The 21,492-nt window shown below is 39.3% G+C and overlaps 2 protein-coding genes across 2 annotated transcripts in view; one reads left to right on the forward strand and one right to left on the reverse strand.

The window, feature by feature from the left end:
* Positions 1-8,203, forward strand: PPID (peptidylprolyl isomerase D). The gene is made up of 10 exons (XM_035111559.3): positions 1-141; positions 1,936-2,076; positions 3,102-3,208; positions 3,878-4,066; positions 4,785-4,907; positions 5,666-5,772; positions 5,924-6,065; positions 7,116-7,202; positions 7,286-7,328; positions 7,719-8,203. The coding sequence occupies exons 1-10, from the start codon at positions 57-59 to the stop codon at positions 7,805-7,807; spliced, it is 1,113 nt and encodes a 370-aa protein (XP_034967450.1). The 5' UTR covers positions 1-56; the 3' UTR covers positions 7,808-8,203.
* ETFDH (electron transfer flavoprotein dehydrogenase) overlaps positions 5,916-21,492 on the reverse strand; it is a 19,205-nt gene continuing 3,628 nt past the window's right edge. Inside the window, exons 2-13 of the mRNA XM_035111558.3 lie at positions 20,822-20,965; positions 19,929-20,158; positions 19,385-19,466; positions 18,530-18,648; positions 17,730-17,807; positions 16,275-16,421; positions 14,722-14,862; positions 14,021-14,164; positions 11,397-11,565; positions 9,826-10,008; positions 9,014-9,235; positions 5,916-8,822 (exon numbers count right to left, since the gene is read on the reverse strand). Coding sequence (XP_034967449.2) covers positions 8,659-8,822; positions 9,014-9,235; positions 9,826-10,008; positions 11,397-11,565; positions 14,021-14,164; positions 14,722-14,862; positions 16,275-16,421; positions 17,730-17,807; positions 18,530-18,648; positions 19,385-19,466; positions 19,929-20,158; positions 20,822-20,965 — 1,823 coding nt within the window. The 3' untranslated portion in view covers positions 5,916-8,658. The remainder of the gene's footprint in view (positions 8,823-9,013; positions 9,236-9,825; positions 10,009-11,396; positions 11,566-14,020; positions 14,165-14,721; positions 14,863-16,274; positions 16,422-17,729; positions 17,808-18,529; positions 18,649-19,384; positions 19,467-19,928; positions 20,159-20,821; positions 20,966-21,492) is intronic.

The following is a 21,492-nucleotide window of genomic DNA, read 5'->3' on the forward strand; positions in this document are numbered from 1 at the left end:
GAGACGCAGAGGCGGCGGCGACAGGAGTAGCAGCAGTAGCAGCAGCAGCAGCCGGCATGTCTCACGAGTCTCCTCTCTGCAAGCCCTCCAGCCCGAGCAACCCACGGGTGTTTTTCGATGTGGACGTTGGGGGAGAACGAGGTGCGGGCGGGGAGAGGCGAAATGGCAGAGAGGTCGTGGGGGGGGGGCGGGGAGGAGAGGAGGAGGCGGCGGAAAGCGCGCGCGGAAGGTTCCCGGGCGGCGGGAAGGGCGCGAGGCCGCCTCGAGGGGCCTGAGGGGCGGGAGGGAGGCAGGGAGCGGCCGGCCTAGCCGAGGCCCCTTAGGTGGCTGGCAAGCAGGTGGCCGGAGGACCGTCTGCTGCTGCTGCTGCCGCCGCCGCCACCTCCCCCGCCGCCGCTGTCCAATGTTCTGCAAGCTCTGCCTTAGCTGCCCCCGGTTCTTTTGTATCGTTTTCCCCTCGCCCGAGTGGGAATTCTCCCTCAGGCCGCCGCCGCTGCCGCGCGGAGAGCAGCGCGCCCGTAGCGCGCGACGTATATATAGTAAAATATTAGGGAAGCGGGTTGGCGGAGAAGGGACCACTTAACCCTCCACCCCCCGCTTTCCCCATCAATAAAAAACAAACAAACAAACCAACCCAAATTAGAATAAATCCAATGAAGTCCATCACTGCACAAACAGGACTAGAGAATAAAACGTCCTGCTTTATATGTTAAATAAAAAAATAAGTAAAAAAAAATCCCCTCAGAACAAGCGATTCCCTCATCATCAACCTAGAGTGGTATGTTCGAGGAAAAAGCTTTTACGGCTTTATCGCATGTATTTGTGTAAACCTCGACTCTCCAAATTTAAGGAGTGCTAAGGCCGGCTAGAAAATTCCAGAACTATTTTCTTTTTCCTGGCTTGAACTACAGAAATATTGTAAAATAAATAAATAAATAACTTTCTAGTGTTATATATCGCTTCATTTCGCCCAATAACATGCCTGCATAGATTCTGATTTTTGAGGAAATGGTCACATAACAGCTCTTCTGAGTGGAAGAAAGCCTGAGGTCAGGATACTTTAATAGAGAACCATAGAATTATAGAGTTGGAAGGGGCCATGAGGGTCATCTACTCCAACCCCCTGCACTGCAGGAATCTTTTGCCCAATGCGGCAGTCAAACCCACAACCCTGAGATTAAGAGTCTCACGCTCTGTCAACTTGAGCTATACCAGATGTGAACCATCTGAATGCCAACTTTGCTTTGGTGTGTGATTTTTGTTTACCTCTTTCCGTGCAAAGTAAGAGTTTCCCTATCACATTGAGGTTGGAGCTCCCTAAAGTGCAGTGCTTGGGCAGATGCAGAATTGAATCAATTCATAACATGGCATGTAACAGCTATATCTGGTTTCAGAAACAAAGCATGCCCTCAAATTAATGGCAGCAATCAAGAATCAGGGTTCCCATTCTTATCAGAAGTACTTTGGAATGGAAAAAGCTGTTTTTTGTTTTTGTTTTTTTAAAAAACCTGTATAATCTTCAATGCACTTGTCAAGGCAAAACACATGGCATAAGGCAGTCAAATTTGTGTTGATTAGGATTTTTCTAACCGTATGCATACAGACTCGTAACACCACCAACAAGCGGCACCCAAGGTGAACAATGGGCCTCTCCCATGTTATTAAAAAGTAGTGCCATTGAGTCAAGTGCATGGGTGCCAGATAAGATTTGAGCTTTACCTAGGTTGTCACTGCAATTGCTCAATCTTGGCATAGTAACTAGAGTGTTTTATTGACTTGTGGAAAGCCTGTGTTCAAGTTGCTTTATAGCCGTGAAGATATTTGGGTATTGTGAAAATACAGTAGGTGAATTAATGGTACGCTACACGAATGTACATGGAGGAATTCAGGATGCTGGTATGATAAAATAAAACTTTGGACCTCTCTTCATTCCAGCTGGCCGAATCGTATTAGAATTGTTTGCAGATGTTGTACCTAAAACTGCTGAAAACTTTCGTGCATTGTGTACTGGAGAAAAGGGTATTGGACCCGCCACTGGAAAGCCTCTTCATTACAAAGGATGTCCCTTCCATAGAAGTAAGTTTGTTTTGTTTTTGTTTCCTTGGGTTAGCTGAAAGAAAGATTATAAAGAAAGGAATTGTTTTAATTCCTTTCCTTTATTTTGGTGTCCTACTCTTCTGTTTAAACCTAAATCTCCATGGTGAAGTATAATTTATAAATGAAACAATAAATAACCACAAAACAGACAAAAAATACAACATAAAAGTGTATCATCACTAAACCAGCAAACTGAAGCTGAATCCTGAAAATAAATAGGCACTGTTGGTGGGTGGGCCCAGTTCTTTGCTCTGTTGTGGATGTAGTTGCGCTCCCTGTAAAGAAACAGGTTTGTTGTCTGCGGGTGCTCTTTGATCCCGCTCTGTCATTGGGTGCCTAAGTGGCAAGAAGTGTCTTTTTCCATTTCCATTGGTTATCCAACTACAGCCATTCCTGGACCAAGATAGCCTTGCCGTCATCTTGCTTGCTTTGATAACATCCTGTTTAACATCTTACACAAGTGTTGCTTGTTGTGTGGGGATGTGAGATGGGGTCTTCTTGGTGGTTACTGTATACTAATATGCAGAACTCCCTGTACTCAAGAAATATACCATATTTACTCAAGTCTAATGCACTATCAAGTCTAATGTGCACCTCAGTTTTCAGAATTTTGAAACTAAAAGAAGTATTTGCTGGCAAATGTAAATGTGTTATTGAATCTAATGTGCCCCTTAATTTTCACAATGTAATTTGGCCAAAAATGGTGAGCATTAGATTCAAGTAAATGCGGTATGTTAACTTAAGCTTATGGTGTCTTTAGTTGGCCAGCTGTGGATCAGAGTTGTGTTTTTTGTAGTACTGTAGCTATTTATTAAACTTTTTTACCTGATTTTTACTGGGGGTGGTATTCAGTGCTAGTCCTACTTGGAGTAAACCCATTAATAAACATGGCTAAGTTAGGTTAGGATTTATAATTTCTGCATTACATGAAATAGGATTTGGTGTTACTTTGGAATGTTGTCCAACCTAATGCTAGCTTTCATCTTTCTGTGTTCAAATGGTAGTTATCAAGAAATTTATGATCCAGGGTGGAGACTTCTCACATCAAAATGGAACAGGTGGAGAAAGCATTTATGGTGAAAAATTTGATGATGAAAACTTCCATTACAAGGTAATGGCTTAATTAAAATTGTCACTTGATAGAATTATGAATATTTTTCACTTTTACCATAACGAAATGTGACTTTGCCTTTAAAAAAAGTTTTATTAAAGCTTTTTTTGTGTAACAAACAAGCAAATAAACAAATAAAAGTACATATAGTGTCTCCACTTTCAATTCATAGTCTTTTTCACAATTCATTTTACCGGTAAGTACATCTGTATAAGGTCAACTCTAGCTGAAGTATATTTAAATATAACTGACATTTAACAAGTATCTCATTTGAGGGAAATGTTTCAGACCCCTACTTACCGTAGTATGAATTCTTGAGATCCAATATAAAAGCTGTTAAATGTGAATAAGATACTTCAAATTAAATTCTGCACATTATCTTAGAATATATTATTTAATTTTATTATTAAGTTCATTGAGTGTCTGGGTTATTTATTACCCTTGGTTTAATAATTTCCTTTGGACAGGCACAAGCCTTGCTTGGCATTGTATCTGCTTCAGGAACAGCTTCTTTGCCTTTTGGCTAAGATCATGTGAAAACATTCACTATGTTAATTAAGATACCGCAAGTCATTTTCCTTGTAGCCTTTTGTCTTGTTAGCAGGAAGTCTCTGATTCTTCATTCATGAATTATTCTAATCAGAATTACACCCGTATCTTTTTATATAGCACGATCAGCCGGGTTTGCTCAGCATGGCAAATTCAGGATGCAATACTAATGGCTCCCAGTTCTTTATCACAACTGTCCCAACTCCTCATCTTGATGGGAAACATGTCGTCTTTGGCCAGGTGATCAAAGGCATGGGTGTTGTAAAGCTACTAGAAAATGTTGAAGTAAAGGAGGAAGAACCTGCTAAGGTAAGCTTTGACAGCTTTAGAAGAAATCCTTTTTCAGTATTATAAATGAGTCAAGTTTTATTTTGGAAGTGTGCAAAACAGCTGAACTATAAAAGCCCTGCTGATTTCAGATAGCTACTGAATGGTAAACCAAAGGTGTGCATACAAACTTGGGTGGGGGGGTTGTTGGCTGAATTTGGCTGGGACTTGAGGCAAAATCTCTCTTGTCCCCCCCCCCTTTTTCTAGTAAATCTTCTAGTAAATCTTCATTCAACCTCCATCTAAATGTAGTTTGACTTTCCTTTTGAATTTCCATTATCATAGAATTGTGATCTGACAGTGTCCTGGGATTGATTTCTATTTTTTTTACTTTGGATTCCAGCTCTTTGGAAATCCATAGTGTGTCAATCCTTGAACTGCTATCATGAACGTGAGAATAAAAAGTGAAATGTTTATCAAACAAATGTTTTACTCTCCAAATATCTATCAAATTTAAAGTTTGGATCAAATAAAAAACGTCTTTGGTAATCTGCCTTCTTTTGTGTTTGTAATAGTTACACGTATCTAGTAATTCCCATTATTTAACTGACATTCAAGCAAATTGTATGATAGCAAATGGAAAACTGCTCCATTGAATGGCTTGAAATCAATAGCACATCTTGCATGTTTTCTGAAAATTCAGAGTAAGCTGTCTTTAGCAGGCAAAGTTGCCCTTCATGCACTCTTATTATTTTTACAGTTATGCATTATTGCAGAGTGTGGTGAACTGAAGGAAGGGGATAACTGGGGACTTGCTCCTATGGATGGTTCTGGAGATACTCACACAGATTTTCCTGAAGATTCTGATGTGGATTTAAAAGATGTAAGTATCTCTTCTCATTGAGAAAAGATGTTAGTGATGCAGTGGGAGTTGTAAGGAAACAGAAAATGAACCTCTTACCAAAAACAGAGTAGCATTTATTAAGACAGCACAGGGTTGTTGTGAGGGTCAAATGGGGAAAGGGAGAACTCTGAACTCCTTGGGGGAAAGGTGAGATTTAAATGTAATAAAAGAAGTGAGACTGCTGAAGATCTGGCTCAGGCACCACCAATCAGCAATGACTGCAAAACCATGTGCAAGATGCTTTGCAAGCTCCAGTTGACCATTGGGTCTTGCAGAGCGCTGTGGGCAGGACTTCACAAGACCTGATGTTCAGCTGACTCATAGGCAAGGGAGTAAAAAATATCAGTGTACTACCTGCAGACAGCACGCATAGCAAAGGGTGTATTGGTCATACAACAAAATACTAATGGGCTCCTGTATCAGGAAAGAATACTACAGAACAAAAGCCACACTTCATCTCAACTCATTCAGAATTTAAGTGCCAAATGGGTTTAATCCAAGCTCTTCACTATGCAGAGTCTGTATAATCTTTTAATATGCCAACTGAATAAAGATACAATATAGTAAAGTGTTCTTACAACGTATGACAAAGCGATGTGTCATTACATAGTCAGTTGTAAATCCAGCCGCACTGAAGTTTTACCCAGATTCTAAACTTGCAGACCTTCTAAGAAAACAGGAAAATGTTTTGCAAATTACAGAATGATACCATCTCTCTCTGTGTGTGTTTTTGGTAGATTCACCAGGTTGTGTCTATAGCTGAAGATGTAAAAAATATAGGTAACACTTTCTTCAAATCCCAAAACTGGGCAATGGCAGTCAAGAAATACAGCAAGTCCTTAAGGTAATGACATTTGGGGTTCAAAACTAACATGGTCCAGATATTCTGGGACTGATCAGAAGCATAAATAGCTCCCCCCCCCAGTTTATCTGCTTCAGCTAGTGTTGCAAGTTAGACGTGGTAATACAATAATGCAAATTCTGTCATTGTACAGGTATATTGAAGCTTCTAAAGCTATAGTAGACAAGGAAGATTTGGCAAAGTTGAATGCTGTAGCATTGAGCTGCTTCCTAAACATCGCTGCTTGCAAATTGAAACTGTTAGAGTGGCAAGATGCAGTTGAAAACTGTACTAAGGTATGTTGCTTATATTTTGGCTCAGAAAAATTGATAAAAGTAGAATCCAACAAACAATTTATGACACAATTTTATTTAAAACAATATACATAGGAAAGCATTCTTACTCTTATCTGCCCAGTTTCTGAATTCATTGCATTAGGTCAGCATTGATGAAAATTTTAAAACTACAGTAATTACCTGCCATTTCTTGTTTGGCCCTCAAACAGCATTTCCCCCTTATCTCCCTTTTTGTCATACACAATAAAATTCTGTTGAGGCATTTTTGAAGCCCAACTTGGTGTTCCACAACTCTGTCATATTTAAATGCTCTTGCCATGTGTCTTGATCCGTTCATGTTTAGCATCAGCATGTTGGGATGTATTGCTTGGGCCACTGATCAGTAACACACCTATGGGCCAACACATGTCTTAAGAGATATAAATGTAATGAATAGGGGAAGCATGCAAAATCTATGCAGACGTACATTGTGTTATATGTACCTACATAAGTCCCAAGTAATCAATAGGAGCCCCTTTCTGTATGTCCCCACAAGCTGAGATTCAATATGAGGCTATACTGTAATAAGAAATTGCTTTAGTGCAGCTTGATTGAATTCTTGGTAATTTTGTGATTAAAATATTTTGGTACTTAATAGCCATTGATCTCTAGGTGATGTAAATTGGTTATCCGAGTAGCCACAAGGTGTCAGTAAACTGTCCAGATCTTTTCCAGTCTTATTTCATACTGATTGTTCAGCATGGTTCAGCGGCTACTTAAATTGATAGATACCAGAATGTCCACAAAAGACTGTGTAGAGGAAAACAAACAGCCATTTATGTTTTCTATTACTTGAACACACAGGAAGGTTTTGCTACTTATCAGGTTAGCAACTTGAATTAGGCTGATAAGGTGAACTAGCTTTTGCTTGAAATAAACCTAGGGGTTGCATCATTTGTTTCCTTGCTAAAAAACCTCTCACGAGATGCTGCTGCTTAAATTATTGCAGTAGATGGTTTTGCTTACTGAATCTTAAGAAATATCAGAAATATTGTTCTTATTATTTTGCAGGCTCTGGCCATAGATCCTATAAACACCAAAGCGCTTTACAGAAGGGCTCAAGCTTGGGAAGCAACAAAAGATTATGATCAGGCACTGGTAATTACAAGTACTTGGTTTGACTTATAGTATTAAAGTAAGATATACATAAACATATTGCTTACTTTTCTTTTTCTTTAAAGGCTGAGCTTCAGAAGGCTCAAGGTATAGCACCTCAAGACAAAGGTAAAGTGCCATTCTGCTTAGTACCATTGACTAGGTAACCTTTTGAATAAGCTGGACTAGTTTCACCACAGATTGAAAACATTTTCTTGCTACTTGAGCCAGTATATGTATCCCAGTGAGGGTGGGGAGAAAAGTAAGGGAAGAGGGCGTTACGTACTCTGAAATGAACATGCATGACTTTTAAGTTACACAAGCTATATTCACACTATTTTCTCTCCTGCTGCATTTTGGCTAGCTTATTCTTAAATCAACCCTCTCTCGGGTAAAATGGATTTTTGGAATGGGAATTTGTATTCTAAATAGGTTACTTTTGGAAAAAAAGGTGTGAAAGTTTTCTGCAAAAGCATAAAACAGCAATTTTAACCACTTTTTGTTTGTTTACTTCCACAGCTATCCAAATGGAGGTACAGAAAGTTAAGCAGAAGATAAAGAATGAGAAAGAAAAAGAGAAGGCAGCTTATGCAAAGATGTTTGCTTAAGTCAAGATAGTTTCTCCTCCTTAACTTGTGCACTGATAAAGGCAGGATTAGTATGAGTAGCAGTGACAGTGTGTTATTGACTGTCACTAATACTGATGCTGTTTCACATGTTTACATCTTGGCTTTTCTTAGGGTTCCATATAATTTCAAACATCTTTCATTATTAAGTTAAATGGTAAGGCACTGAACATAGTAGTATTTTAACCTAAAAAGTGTATGAAAAGCTACTTTGAAAAACTTCAGAATGATCGGGTGCAAAGAATTTGAACAAAGTTTGGTTACATACCAGCGGCTTAAATTAAACAAGCTATTTCCATCCCTTTTATCCCTCACCTGTAACTCTCATTACTGAAGATTTGAATGGTGTTGAAGAAATAAACTGAATTTGTTACCATATAGGGAAAGCATTCTTTATTACTTGAACAAAATCAAGTTATATCCAACTACCCCTAGCCAGCAGTGCTCTGTACCTTGTGTTACATATGATTGATGTCTGACTAATCTTTACAATCAAAATCCACTGAAATTTAGCCTTCAGCTTTCATATATTTTACTCTGGGTCACATTAGTGTTCAGGTCTAGATAGGTTGGGCAAATCAGACCAGATTGTACTCAAACTGTTCTTGTTCCACTTTGGTAGACCAAGGCTTATTTGAGTGTACTTTTCTATTGTATCTGAACATGCTGACAGTTGCATTTACTGCTTCAAGTACTACCAAGTTCAGCCTTCAACAGAATGCTAACCTCACAGAGGACCATTGATAGCAGCTCTTGAGAAAAATGTGGCAAACCCAAAGTTGTATGGTTTTGCAGCTAGGGTGTTCTTTTAGTTCTTTTAGTTTTGATCAAGACTACATTCCGTTATAAGCTGGTCCACCTCCACCTTCAGGTACAACCCAGTTAATATTTTGGCTGGGATCTTTGATATCACATGTCTTGCAATGGACACAGTTCTGAGCATTTATCTGTAACCGCAATCCATCTCCAGTTTCCACAGGAACATATTCATAAACTCCTGTAAAAAGGAAAATTGAATTTAGTGGAAGAAGTAACCTAATTCTAAAAGTACAGTAGAATTTAACCACAAAACACCCCCATCAAAAACCAAGGGGTCAAGCTGATAAGTGAAGTTATGGTATGTAGGAGAACTAAAAGTAGGGGGGGGGGACACCTGCAATTCCACGCACGACAAATTGTGCTAGGTACCTGCAGGGCAGAATCGTTGCTCAGGTCCATCGTATATAGCTAAGTTATTCTTGACAGGAACGCTATCATCTCTCAGAGTCAAATGAGCTGGCTGGTCATGTTCGTGATTCGTGCCACTCAGAGCCACTGATGAAAGCAAGTCAAAACTGATTTTTCCATCAGGTTTGGGGTATTCAATAGGTGTGCAGTCTTTGGCTGGCTTTAGTCGGCTTGCATCTGTCCCTAAAATATCAGCAGAGGGAAAAACGTAAATATAAGCAAAACTTAAATTATATTGGTTTCACCATACTCTAGTAAAAGAGCATATCAGTACCATCTTCTAAGTAACTTTGCTTCTCTGAAGGAAATTCCTCTACTGCTGTGATGTGTTCCACAACTGGAAAGGCATGGTCTTTTCTCTCTTTTTAAGGACAAATCTTGAGGGGTAAAAAAATTCCTATAGGCATGGTATCACAGAAGGGCACTCAGGAGTGGTCAATATCTTAAAAAAAATATGACAAATTTTGGGGGGATCTTGAGAGCCATAAATAACTTGGGGGAGTTATATAAATGATGAAGGGTACAGTATCCACCCCTTTTCTATGGTGTTGGCCTGTTTGTGGAAAAGATCTCAACAGGAAAGACTGAGCCTCCTTGCACAATAGTTACACTTCCTCTCCTTCCCTCTGCAGTCTGTTCCTAGTGGATCCCCCAAACCAACAGAGCACTGGACTGTCCAACAGATTTAGGGGCATGGTGGCCTAAAAAGGAAAGGAGAGAAGTGGGGGAAGTCTCATGGCTGCTGTCCAGATGCTGTTCATTTAGAAACCTACCTGGATGCTTTAGGGTCCAAGGTTCCATTCCTCTTAGTACCCAGTAAAATATGCCTGTGTAAATCATTCCACCATACACACCCAAGGCTCCATGGCATGAAGGACGGATATTCCTGACTGCATAGAGTTCTTTCCATACCCAGGATTTTTTCAGATTGTCTTCATATTCAGGCACATCAAGTCCTAGAAACAAGGGGCTGTTTATTAAATGTTTAGAAAGTCAGTAGCATCTTACAGTTCCACTTCCAAGGAGATAACTAGTGCTACAGATAAGAGCTAGGCTTTCTATATTTTGCAACAAAGCAGTAGTTTACATTTGAGAAAATATAAATTGCTCGGGAGAGCTATACTTCAACAATAATTTTATATTTGAATGGATACTGAAAAAGCAGAGTGGAAGACAACTTTGAATACAGTACAGTATGTATACATCATTGTTTACTCTTCCGAGTTTTACACTAATAAGACCAAAAATTAACACGTTTGAAGGCTGTTGAAGGATAACAACTAAAGTAGTACTAAATTAGTAAAACTATACACTACATAATTATAACACAGAGGTTGCAATTCTGTGCACACTCAAGGGTAAGCCTAATTGAATTCAGTGGGATCCACCTTTGACTAAATGCACAGGATTGCATGGCCCATGATTAACCGTTTAACAGCTAAACATAGGCATTTTCCCATGTACAAAGTGCTAACTTTAAAAAAAAAAAGTGAATTTGCACTTAAAATGAAAAAACAACAACTTGCATTTAAGATGGAAACAAAAGTGATTTTAGACAGCAACTTTAGTGGAAATACTATTTTTTTTAATAAAAAAAAGTTGTAAAGCAATACAAATACACATCATATAAATTTTCAGCCTGTAATTTCCAATGTAAACTTCAGATTAATCTCACCCAGAGTATCATTTGGTACTTGAAGGGTGTGACATGCCATAGCAGAGACTCAGTTGTCTGGACTAGGCAAGGTATTATAATTAGGCTCCACTCATAAATTCCTTCCATTATATCTGCAATAGGGTGATGAGACTTTAGGGCAGGCTTGTATTGTACTAGTCCATTATCCACAGATGATAAAGAAATGGACACAGGTGAGTCAGTAGGGTGGGGGTAGCATTCTATTCTTTCTATTAAGGCTCATCCAGACTTTCTTTTGCGTGGTGCTTTCCAGGCACAGATCCACACTTCCAAGGTCTGTGTCAGCAGCTTTTTTTTATTATTCCACCGCTTTGCCTGGGAAAACCTGCTGTTTACCACTGAATCAGAACAAACGGCAATCCTAAGCCTATTGCTGTTTCTTCCAATTTAGTGGTAAACAGGTTTCCCCAAAGAAAGTGTCTGAACAAAAACAAAACCTGGAAAATGCAGACCTATGTCTGAAAAGTGTTGTGCAAAAGGAAGTCTGATGAACCCTGAGTGCATGCTAGTGAATTGTGGGCTTTCTACAAAGCTGTTTTGGGTCAATACACCAGTCACAATTAACTTGGCTTAAAGAGCTCCTTGATATTTAGAATTGTCATTGATCAGAAAGCATCAGTGATAAATGTTCATATCATGCCATCTTACCCAGTGTTTTTGATTGGAGATTCTCATTCGTTAGTTGGTTGAAAATGGCTTCCGAAGCCAGCATACCACTTTTCATTGCAGTGTGTGTGCCTTTAATCTTAGGAACATTCATGAAACCTGGACTACAGCCAATAAGGAGTCCACCAGGAAAAGTGAGTTTAGGTATGGACTGTGGAGATATATTAGCATCAATTAATTTATTAACCATTCATGCAAAGTAAGAAAGATTGTTTTTTGGAATCAAGCGGTCACATTTTAAGTTTGATTGCATTAAGTGGATTAAAGCATACTCGTTTACAGCATACTTGCATTCTCTTTTGCATATCCCAAGCCATTATGTCTACATTCGAGGCTAGAACCAGCTATTTAGTGTGGCATAATTTATTCGGCCTGTAGATTCATCATGCACTGTTTTTCTGACTTACTATTCCTCATTCTTCCTGAAATTCTTCAAAGCCTACTAGGCCTATATCCTTCTACCTTAAACTAGAAGGTTCAGCTGCTTGTCTCCAATTTCCCAGCACTACCGTACTTCAATCTTTACATCAGTATCTACTCATCTCTCCATTTCTTTTTTAAAAATTTAATCCCACCCTCAGAGATACAAATCTGCATTTTTCCAAGTAGGTATATCTCATAACATAGTTCCAGTTATGTGGTAATATCAATTACAATATATATTCATACCAGCCAAAAATTTCAAATGTGAGGGTGTCCCAACCTTTCGCCTTCTGCTGTGTGCATAATTAAAGGGTACTAGCCTCCTGAAAATGTGTCTTTTGTCTTCATCCCCTTTGCTGATTTTGTTTTATTTGTTAGATTGTCTGTTGATGCTAGTTGTCAGATTTTTCTTGAACCATGAAGTCAGTGTTGCACCCTCCAGAAGTTTCCCTTATGTAGCTATCACTAGTCTTGCTGGTAACAATAATTACTATAAAGCAGATCCATATTATATCCCAAATAAAGGTTAAGCAATACCAACTCTTTATCTCTTCATTTTCAGTCTGATGCAACTGGAGCTACTGCAGTAAAACATTTGCCATTCTAAACTCCATTAGCATTACAATCCACTCCACAAGGAAGCCAGGAGCGTTGTTTCAAGGTTGCTGTTTTTTAAAAGGCCAGCCCAGACATTCAAAACTACACTGCCTCTGTTTCCCTCTTGCAGTGTTAAAAGAACACCGTCTTCAAATAAATTAACTTTGAATCAGGGAAACCTTTAGCTCAAACAAGGCATTAAAGTGCAAATGCAGTGGTCCAGAAAATGGGAATACCTATAAAAAGAGACCCAAGAACATTACCCACAGAGACAAATTTTGTCTCTTTCTGTTATCTATATAGTTCCTGAATATGCTATCAATAAAGAAGAAGGATTCTAAGTGTTATATTTTAACTCCATAGCACCAAGAATGACATCTATGAACCTCAACCTTTTAAAGAAGCTACTGTACAGTACTGAACTTTTGCAGCTGTACATCAAGAGACAGGAACTCCTGACATCCAAGTATCTGAGAGGTATTATAAATAAGAGCCAGTATCATTCATGGAGTACTTCTAATCCATTTTTACACCCCTGCTGGATTTCTACAGCCAACTTGTATACCCAAAAGGTGAAAAAGGTTTGGTTACTGTAACCACTAGTATTTTTCTAGATACGACTGCAATAAATAATTCAGAACACCTGTCCTCTTCGGGTGTATTTGACAGATTTAGTAGAGCATGCTTTAGAGCTATGGATACAGATTAAAAAGATTTGTCTCTGGAATACTGCAGCCATTGCAAAACTCACAGGTTTTAGTACAGAGAAAAGTAAACTTAAGCATCACCTACAATGCAGGTAAACCTTGACTCGGAAGAGCCACATAACTAGTGTTACAAATGCACAGGGACTCCGGCTTAGCCCTTCAAAAAATCTATGGAGCTCTTTGGATCACAAGTAGGGTTCTACTGCCGTTTTCTGGTGAACATGTTTCAATTGGGCTTAAATGCAGAAACCTTGCCATTTCAACATCTTACCAAGCCACACCAGATGTATGTTTAATTACAGGAATATAGAATTCACAACCAAGATATAAATTATTTGTGAAAATTTGTACAGTTATGATGCAAGTTATCGCTCCAGGATGAGGCCTGCTAATCTTACCCATGGATGAGATCGTGGTGCAACATTTCCCGGGACAGTTTGTAATATCTCTTATTTTGACATTTAAAGAGGACAACCATAACTGTTCAACAACAGTCCAACTAGAGCGTTTTGTCTTTACTAATGCTGCTGTATTTAATTGATTGGTTATATCAAAGCAACAAAAATATATTACAGGTCAATAGGGTAGCTAGCAAAGTTTAATACAAAGTGCTTTAAAAAATCTCAGATGCAAGGAGGCTCACTCCTTCCTGCTTCTTGCAGGATGATGCCTGCTATGACAAGTCTGTCCATCACCTAGAAACAAAGCATTTGCCCCCACAGAACTAGTGTTTTTCTCAAATACAAATTTAGTCAAGCAACTAAATTCATGATTGATTAAGACTGCTTCTATTAGATGGCAGCTTTTTTAAAAACAACAACCAAACAAACCCACAACTGAGACATTTGAGGAAATAACCTTGTATTACTAAAACATCACCTGGAAGCCACCTTCATTAAGAGCTCGGGCACCGTAGGCGATTCTCTTTCCACCTTCTAAAGTAGGCTGTACAGTTGGATGGTGCTTCCACCTCTGAAATTCCTTAAATGGGTTCAAGTAAGGATTTTGATAATCCAAACCGACCTATAAGACATAACGTGAAAATACTTACTTTTTTTTAAAAAAAACTGTAGGCTATTTCTAATAAGGCATACAAAGCTTCAAACACACACCTCATTCCTCTATTATGCTACTTGCTGGATATATTTAGCTTACTTTGAATTTCAGTGTTACAAGAAATAATTCTGTCCCTATGAAATGTACGGCCATGCAGCTCTTTTGTGTGAATAAGTGATTCAAGAATTCTGTATACAGGCATAATAGCTCATATACATATTCTTCCCCTGAGAAAAGCTCCAATTTGAAAAGCATGTGGCCAATACTTGGGGACTAACCAAACCTCACAGATCAGGGAGACGTATTTTCAAGGTAGTAGTTCTTGAACCCTGCTAACCTTGTAGAAGTTAAGCACTGACAATCTTCCATACTGAAGATCATAAGTAAAAGTTAAAAAGATATGATGTATTGCAAGCAACACTAATATTAGAATTCTATATCTCAGTGCCATCCATGAACAGACTTATGTCAGAAGCAAAAAATGTTCAAAAAGTTAAGTTTCACTGCAAATACAAAATACTTACCACAAACCCCAAAGCTACTAGCGGTTCACCCTCATCTAGATGATAAAGAAATGATCCTCCATATGTATGTCTGTCCAAAGGCCAGCCAACAGTGTGTTCCACTCTTCCTGCTTTCCATTTCTTTTCATCAATAAGCCACAGCTAGAAATGGGGAAAATCCAGGCAATGCAGTTCAGCAAAGACGTTACTTGACTTTAAACCAAAGTGAAAGTGCTACGTGTAACTTTCCATACTACACAATTGGACTCGGTGCTGAAAGCAAATATAATAATAGAAGTCTTCATCTTTCAAACCTTCACATTCAATCTATAACCTATTGGCTTGAGTGAATGAGCTGTCAAATAATGCTGCAGTGGCAGATCTTTGTAAGTGGGGAAAATGGGTGGAAAATATAATTTCTTCTCACTTATGACCCCCCTGCCTGACACAACTGTTTGTTTGTGTGTTTATAATCCATATATATATGGCAGTTTTCAAAAGTCATTTGAAATAAACCTCTACTGAGTTTCACAGGACAGGTCCTGCCACACGAAAAGGCTCAACCCAACCTTGGGAGTGTGAGAAATGCACTCCCATTGGTAGTCTCACTTCTTTTAAAACATACCAATTGCTTACAATGAATTTTCTGAATCTGAAGCAGAAAAGTTTTTCTTTACTTAAGTCCCAAATCATGCCCACACCTATTAAAAACAGTTTTCAGTGAAGAGGTTTATGACAGTGATCAGCAGTGTAGAACAGGTAACTCAGGAGCAATTACCTGGATTCATATCCATGTTCTATCTTTGGTATGCTTTCTTTTTAAGCTTCTATATTTAAAAGGGAACATAGCATAACCTGATCCACGTGCACACTTGCATTAGAACCATTTAAAGCACTGCTAATAATATGCCTTTTCTAGACTGGCTCGGGATGGATAGAACTATTGCCATGAACGACAGGACCAGTTTATGTAGCCAACACTATTTTGGAAACTAGAGTTTTTAGCCATCGTTCTGAACACAACAGTGAAATAAAACAGCCATAATACAGAGATGGGGCCTGCAGCCCTATAATACCTGGAAAATCTTTCCAACTTGGCTGTGCCTTGGGTCTCCCTTTAATTCAGGGACAAAGACAATTAGCCATAAAGGCTAAATGTTGACCTTAAAAAGAAACATTGAGACACTTCACTTGTGCATTGTTTACAAGCCAGAACTATTTAACATATGAAATCTGTTTGTCCTAAAATTAAAAGCTTGCAAGAATAAGAATGCTATGAACAAAATTGGAATACAGTGACTTCTACCAAAGAAAGCCACAAGTAGTTATTGCAAGGTGGGGAAAGTGGCAGTAGTAATCCTTTAGATCTAGAACCTACAAACTAAAGAACAGATCAAGGTACTACACAGCAAGCATTAGCTAACAGTAAGATTAGCTAACCTTTCCCAAATTTTCATACCATTTCTATTCTGAAAAGGCTTTAGAATGTACCCTGAGACAATGTCAAATACACTTGTGTTGTGGGATTCAGAGAGCAAACCTTGGATTGTAACCGATCAATAATACAGTGATACCTCCTTAAGCCCAATGCCGTAAGTCTGGGGTTGGCAGTTCTGCCTTAGATTGTATTTGTTGTACAACTGCTTTGCAAGATGTCCGTGACAACCTTCTGCAAACACTGTGATTTTGGCATGCAGCTCCAAGCCTCTTTCAAATGTAGCCTGCCACAGAAGATAATATATACTATCATTACACACATAATACGTATTTGAAAGTGAAGTCTGTTTGGCAAGATACGCTGCAAGCAGTTGTGTAACATGCTTTCATTATGCCATGTAGCAGAGAATCTTCAGAGCACCTGCTTTGAATGCAGAGATCCCAGCTTCAAACCTCAGCAACTTGAGGCAGGGCTGGGATAGTGCTCTGTCCGAAATACTGCCCCTCCAAGCCTCTCCATCTATGGTTCTCCTTGGGCCATGCCCCTCACGGGTGCATCTCCATGCCCTGCTTAAATCCTTTTGCCTGGCAGAAATATGTCCTTGAACTGTGACAATGTCTATTGCTTGCCTGGATAGGGAAGGGTGTGTGTTAGCTCTCTTGCCTCTAAGCTCTACCCATCACTGGCACCTGCACCCTAGGAAGTTACCGAGGAGGGAATACAGACTCTGGTTCTGCTTTAAACATCAGAACGGAAAACTGGTAGGAAAGATTGTAAATCAGCAGTTCTTTTCCTACTTATGTTAGAACTAATTTAAACTGTGTGCAGCTTATGCTTGCCTTGTGCACACCAGTGTGTGTGTGTGTGTGTGTGTGTGTGTGTGTGTGTGTGTGTGTGTGTGCTGCATATAGGGGACACAGTTCAAGTGTCCTGCAGCATATTTACTTCATACTGTCTGAGACGTACAATTACAAACACCACTACAATTGTAGGAAGCACACTTGGAGCAAACAGTATAAACTGACCCTTGATGCCAGGCTGTTAATGAGGTTTCCCCCCACTATTTCCTTGCATGTTTTATTAGTCATCTCTGTTTTAAGTTGATCTACTCAGAACTTTAAGGAATATACTGAAGTGTATACTCAGAACTTTCAGGAATATACTGAATTTTTCTTCATTATATGTAGAGTTGAAATGTGTTGTTTTCAGTCCCTTATAAGCATTTGTAACATCTCTGCTTCTTTCTCTGCATGGTTTTAAATCTACTGACTCTCTCGGTGCAAGTCTTGATGCAGAATACCTCGTCCCATTGCCACATGTCCTTCAAAATGCTGTTTAAACAGTGTCTTCCATTATACAACCTCTGGGGCAATAATACAATAATGCCTGTGCTCGTCTCAACCCTGGACCTTTGAGCCATATTTTTTGAGAATACTACCTTTGTGTTTACTTAAATGCCTACATTAAGATGCAAGTCCAATGCCATCTTCTTACCACCAAGCATGCAACAGCAGTTTTACAATATCCATTTTTATGAGGAGCCATCCCAGTGAAAAGCATGATGTTAATAAAAAAGTAAAGGAGCATTTACCTTGGGTGCCCCATCCTTTTGGATGCCAACATCATTTGTGGCAATCCCTTTCACACTACCATCTTCATGGAAAAGAACCTATGGGGAGGAAATCAAATAAAGATCTATTATTTCAACATTCTTAACATGAAGCTGCAGGCAGAGTTGTGTAATTTTATTGTTTGTACAGCACCTAGTTGCAATCACCCAGTAAATATTTTTATTATAATTTATTAAATTTGTATACCAGCCTTCATCCAAAGATCATACGGCTGTTCACAACATTAAAAATACAGAAAAGAACACAAAATACATAATGAAAAAAATTGAATAACCCTTCTCCCACAAACACAGTTAAAAGGATATAGAATGCTAATCAGCCCTGGTTATAGAGAAACATTTTTGCCTGCCTGGCATCTAAAAATATGTAATGAAAGCACCAGGTGAGCCTCCCTGGGGAGAGCATTCCACAAATGGGGAGCCACTGCAGGAAAGGCCCATTCTAGTACAGTATCTGCATGGAATATCCTGTAAGTTTTCAAAAACCTAAGGATGCAAATTAGATGCAGCAAGATGCACCTTCCTGCATCAAGTTGGCCTCTGTAGGAGACAGCATGCTGGATTAGATAGACCTTTGTTCTGCTCAGGAGGGCTCTTATGTTCTTACATAATTCTGCAAACAATATATTGTAGCGATTATTTGTGTAAACTGAATGCATTCATCCTAATAGGTGAAAACCTCTCTTAGGTATCGTATGAAAGTTTGACAAATCTCATACATGCACACAAACAAACATGAATGGCAACAGCTCTGCCATTACCTCAGCTGCAGCATACCCTGGATAGACTTCAACACCAAGCGCTTCTGCTTGTTCACCCAGCCAGCTCACAAAATGCCCTAGACGAACTATGTAGTTCCCATGATTAGTCATCGGAAGGCCTAGTTAAAAGGATGAAACACACCGCAATTCATTTCATGAAACAGTAAAACACTAAGACTAGTTCAAAGTTACAATTCTACCATACGCATCAGCTTACTAGCACAGTGAGGTTACAGTTCATGACTTAATTAACTCAGCCCTGTGCTCACAAATCTTACCACTGCACAAAATGTGTTCCTAGTCTACCTGCTGCACCTATGTTTCAGTCTATGTTTCTAGTAAACATAAAGTCTCTCATAGTTTACAAAACTATTTTTCTCAGATTCAGTGCAGGAGATTCTAAATTGCCTCAGACACCAAATTGTCTGACTTACAAGCTTGTCTTCAACACAACTTATAAACTACAGTGTATGTACTGAAACAAAGTGATGTGACATTTCTTCACTATAAAGCAGTGGTAGCTAACCTGCAGCCCTCCAGAAGTTACTGAACTCCCATCAGGTCCAACCAGCATAGCCAGTTGTCAGGGATGAATGGGAGCTCCATTCCAGCAACATTTGAAGGGCCATAGGTTAGCCACTCCCACTGAAGAGGCACTACCTAAGTTGATTCAAGTTGTTTTCAATTTTGCTTTTTAAACTGTTGTAACCCACCCTGAGACCACAGGATGAAGGGCAGGTAATAAATTTAATACTTTTAAGCAAAAAAAAAAAAAGCTCATACAAGCACCTTATACCTCAGCTCAAAACAAAAGATTTACACATAGAAGTCCTTCGTCTTCATCAATAACTGTACCTGGAAGAATAGGAACTGGGATTCTAGAGTTCTTTGTTAATATTCCAAATTTGTCTTCTGTTACAGAGGTATTCAGTGGAGCCTAAGAGAAAGGAAAGAAAAATAGGTAGAATAGGTATCCAACCCCCTCAATAAGACATTTGAATACCATTACCATTATAGAATCACATAAAATTGGAGTAGACATGCTTATGAGTTTCAAGGATGGTAACAGATGTCAGATTAAGCACAAATAAGAAAAGAATGAAGTGCAAGAAAGGCACTTGCATTCTACTGCAGATTCTGATCATTAAAGGCAGCAAGCTAAAGGATTTAACAAATAAAGGTATTTGGCAGAATTTTATTTATTCTTTGGCAAAAGATACTTTACCAAATATCTTTATAATGCTCATTATTTCCCTGGATACTTTCTATTTTATAGCATTCAGAGGAAACATATTATATATAATTATTTTAGTAATTTCCTTTAAAATCACTAGCATGCATCCTAAACAGAATTAAGCTACAATTGAAAAAAGTTGAAGTACAGAAGTTAAGCTCTTACCCCTCGTTCTTTCCAATCTGGGAAAAGTTCATTTAAGGCACGTGGCTCAAGGCAAGCTCCAGAAAGTGTATGTGCACCAATCTGAGCAGCTTTCTCCACAAGGCACACGCGGATCTCTTTGCCATGTTCGCTAGCTAACTGCTTGAGTCGGATAGCTGCAGCGAGTCCTGCAGGGCCTGCTCCAACTACAACAACATCTGCTTCCTCTGCAAATCTTTCCATGCTTATCCCTTTAACAAAGAGCCATATACCAGAAAGTCAAATGGAAGCTAGGACCTTGCTGTCAAAATCAACTCTCCCTCCCCTTCTTGAAGTCTGATCTTGCAGCCTCAAGTGGGGGAAAAAGTGTTGGATCAAGACTAAAAAAAATGGAATAGAACTTATAGGTATCTTTCAACTGTGGGTTTGCTAGGATGCAATTCAATGACCTTTTACTGGCATTGTCCCACAGCACAGCTAGATGGCCACTTGAAGCTCTTCCTGGGGTGTGTTTGCTGCAGTCGCATGCTGACAGCTTCTGGGAGCTGCAGGTGAGTGCATGGTGAGGACCAAAGTAGGACAAACTACCCCAAAAGGAGCACCATGTGTCCCCCACCAAAGGTACTACCCCTCCCACACCCTAAAGTAATGCACTACACTAAAGTAATAAACAATTGCAAAGTTAATTGTTAAATATAATTACAAATACAGATACAGATTTACAGGGTTTCCCACAAAAAAATATAGCTGCCCACGTGCTATCTTCTATCTAAGTGTCCTTTAAAGCGGGGGGGGGGGGGCTATCTTTGCTGTTTGTTGATCAGTAATTGACTCTTCGTCACTACAGGCAAATAGCTATTTACAAGCCTGATTATGCTACAAAAATGAATTGTACTTAAAAGTTTGTCACTTACCTTCCCATCGGTTGTCTTTGTCCCGGGGGTGGATAGTATAGTGGGTGGTGATACGTGGCACAGTGGAAGAAGCCCATCGTGCTGCGCACAAAGGCAGGTGACAATCTTTTCCTGCTGACCTCAAGGCATACAGACAACGATGTGCTGTGGCAAAGAAATAAAACAGTTTTGAGCATTCAATTTTTGTTACAGCTCTTTAACTTTGACAACAAGGACACAAATATTCTGCTACTATACAGTATTAGGACAATTTATTTGCATGATTTACATAAATACCATACCATTTAGAGAAGCAGTCTTAGATTTAACAGTTACATGAATGTTGGGTCCCATATCAGTTCCATATCCTATGTTTTCCCCGTCTCCTTTTAGTTGTCTAGTGCAGTGTTAAAAAGTTGATCATCAAAGACAAGCCACGCATTGCCGCAGATCTCAATGATGCCTTACAGTAGAGGTTTTCAACCTTTTTGAGTCCACGGCCCCCTTGACCAACTACATTCTTTCTGCAGCACCTCTGTGTGGCTCAGGAGCCCAATTATATCACTCGTTGCCTGCAGAGCTGGCAGCCTCTCACCTTTTTTGAACACCCTCCCTTGTGGAGTGTTCCCTCAGCCTCCTCTCCCCTATCCTTGGGAGCCTTCCAGGCAGCCGCTGCTGCCACCCCTGGTCTC

Source organism: Zootoca vivipara, chromosome Z1 (assembly GCF_965207765.1).
Source record: "Zootoca vivipara chromosome Z1, rZooViv2.hap1.1, whole genome shotgun sequence".
In the NCBI taxonomy this organism is placed as follows: Eukaryota; Metazoa; Chordata; class Lepidosauria; order Squamata; family Lacertidae; genus Zootoca; species Zootoca vivipara.

Coding starts and splice junctions, on each gene's coding strand:
- PPID (XM_035111559.3), top strand. CDS start 57: ATGTCTCACGAGTCTCCTCTCTGCAAGCCCTCCAGCCCGAGCAACCCA. Junction 3,209..3,877: donor ATGAAAACTTCCATTACAAG/GTAATGGCTTAA, acceptor CTTTTTATATAG/CACGATCAGCCGGGTTTGCT. Junction 5,773..5,923: donor AAATACAGCAAGTCCTTAAG/GTAATGACATTT, acceptor GTCATTGTACAG/GTATATTGAAGCTTCTAAAG.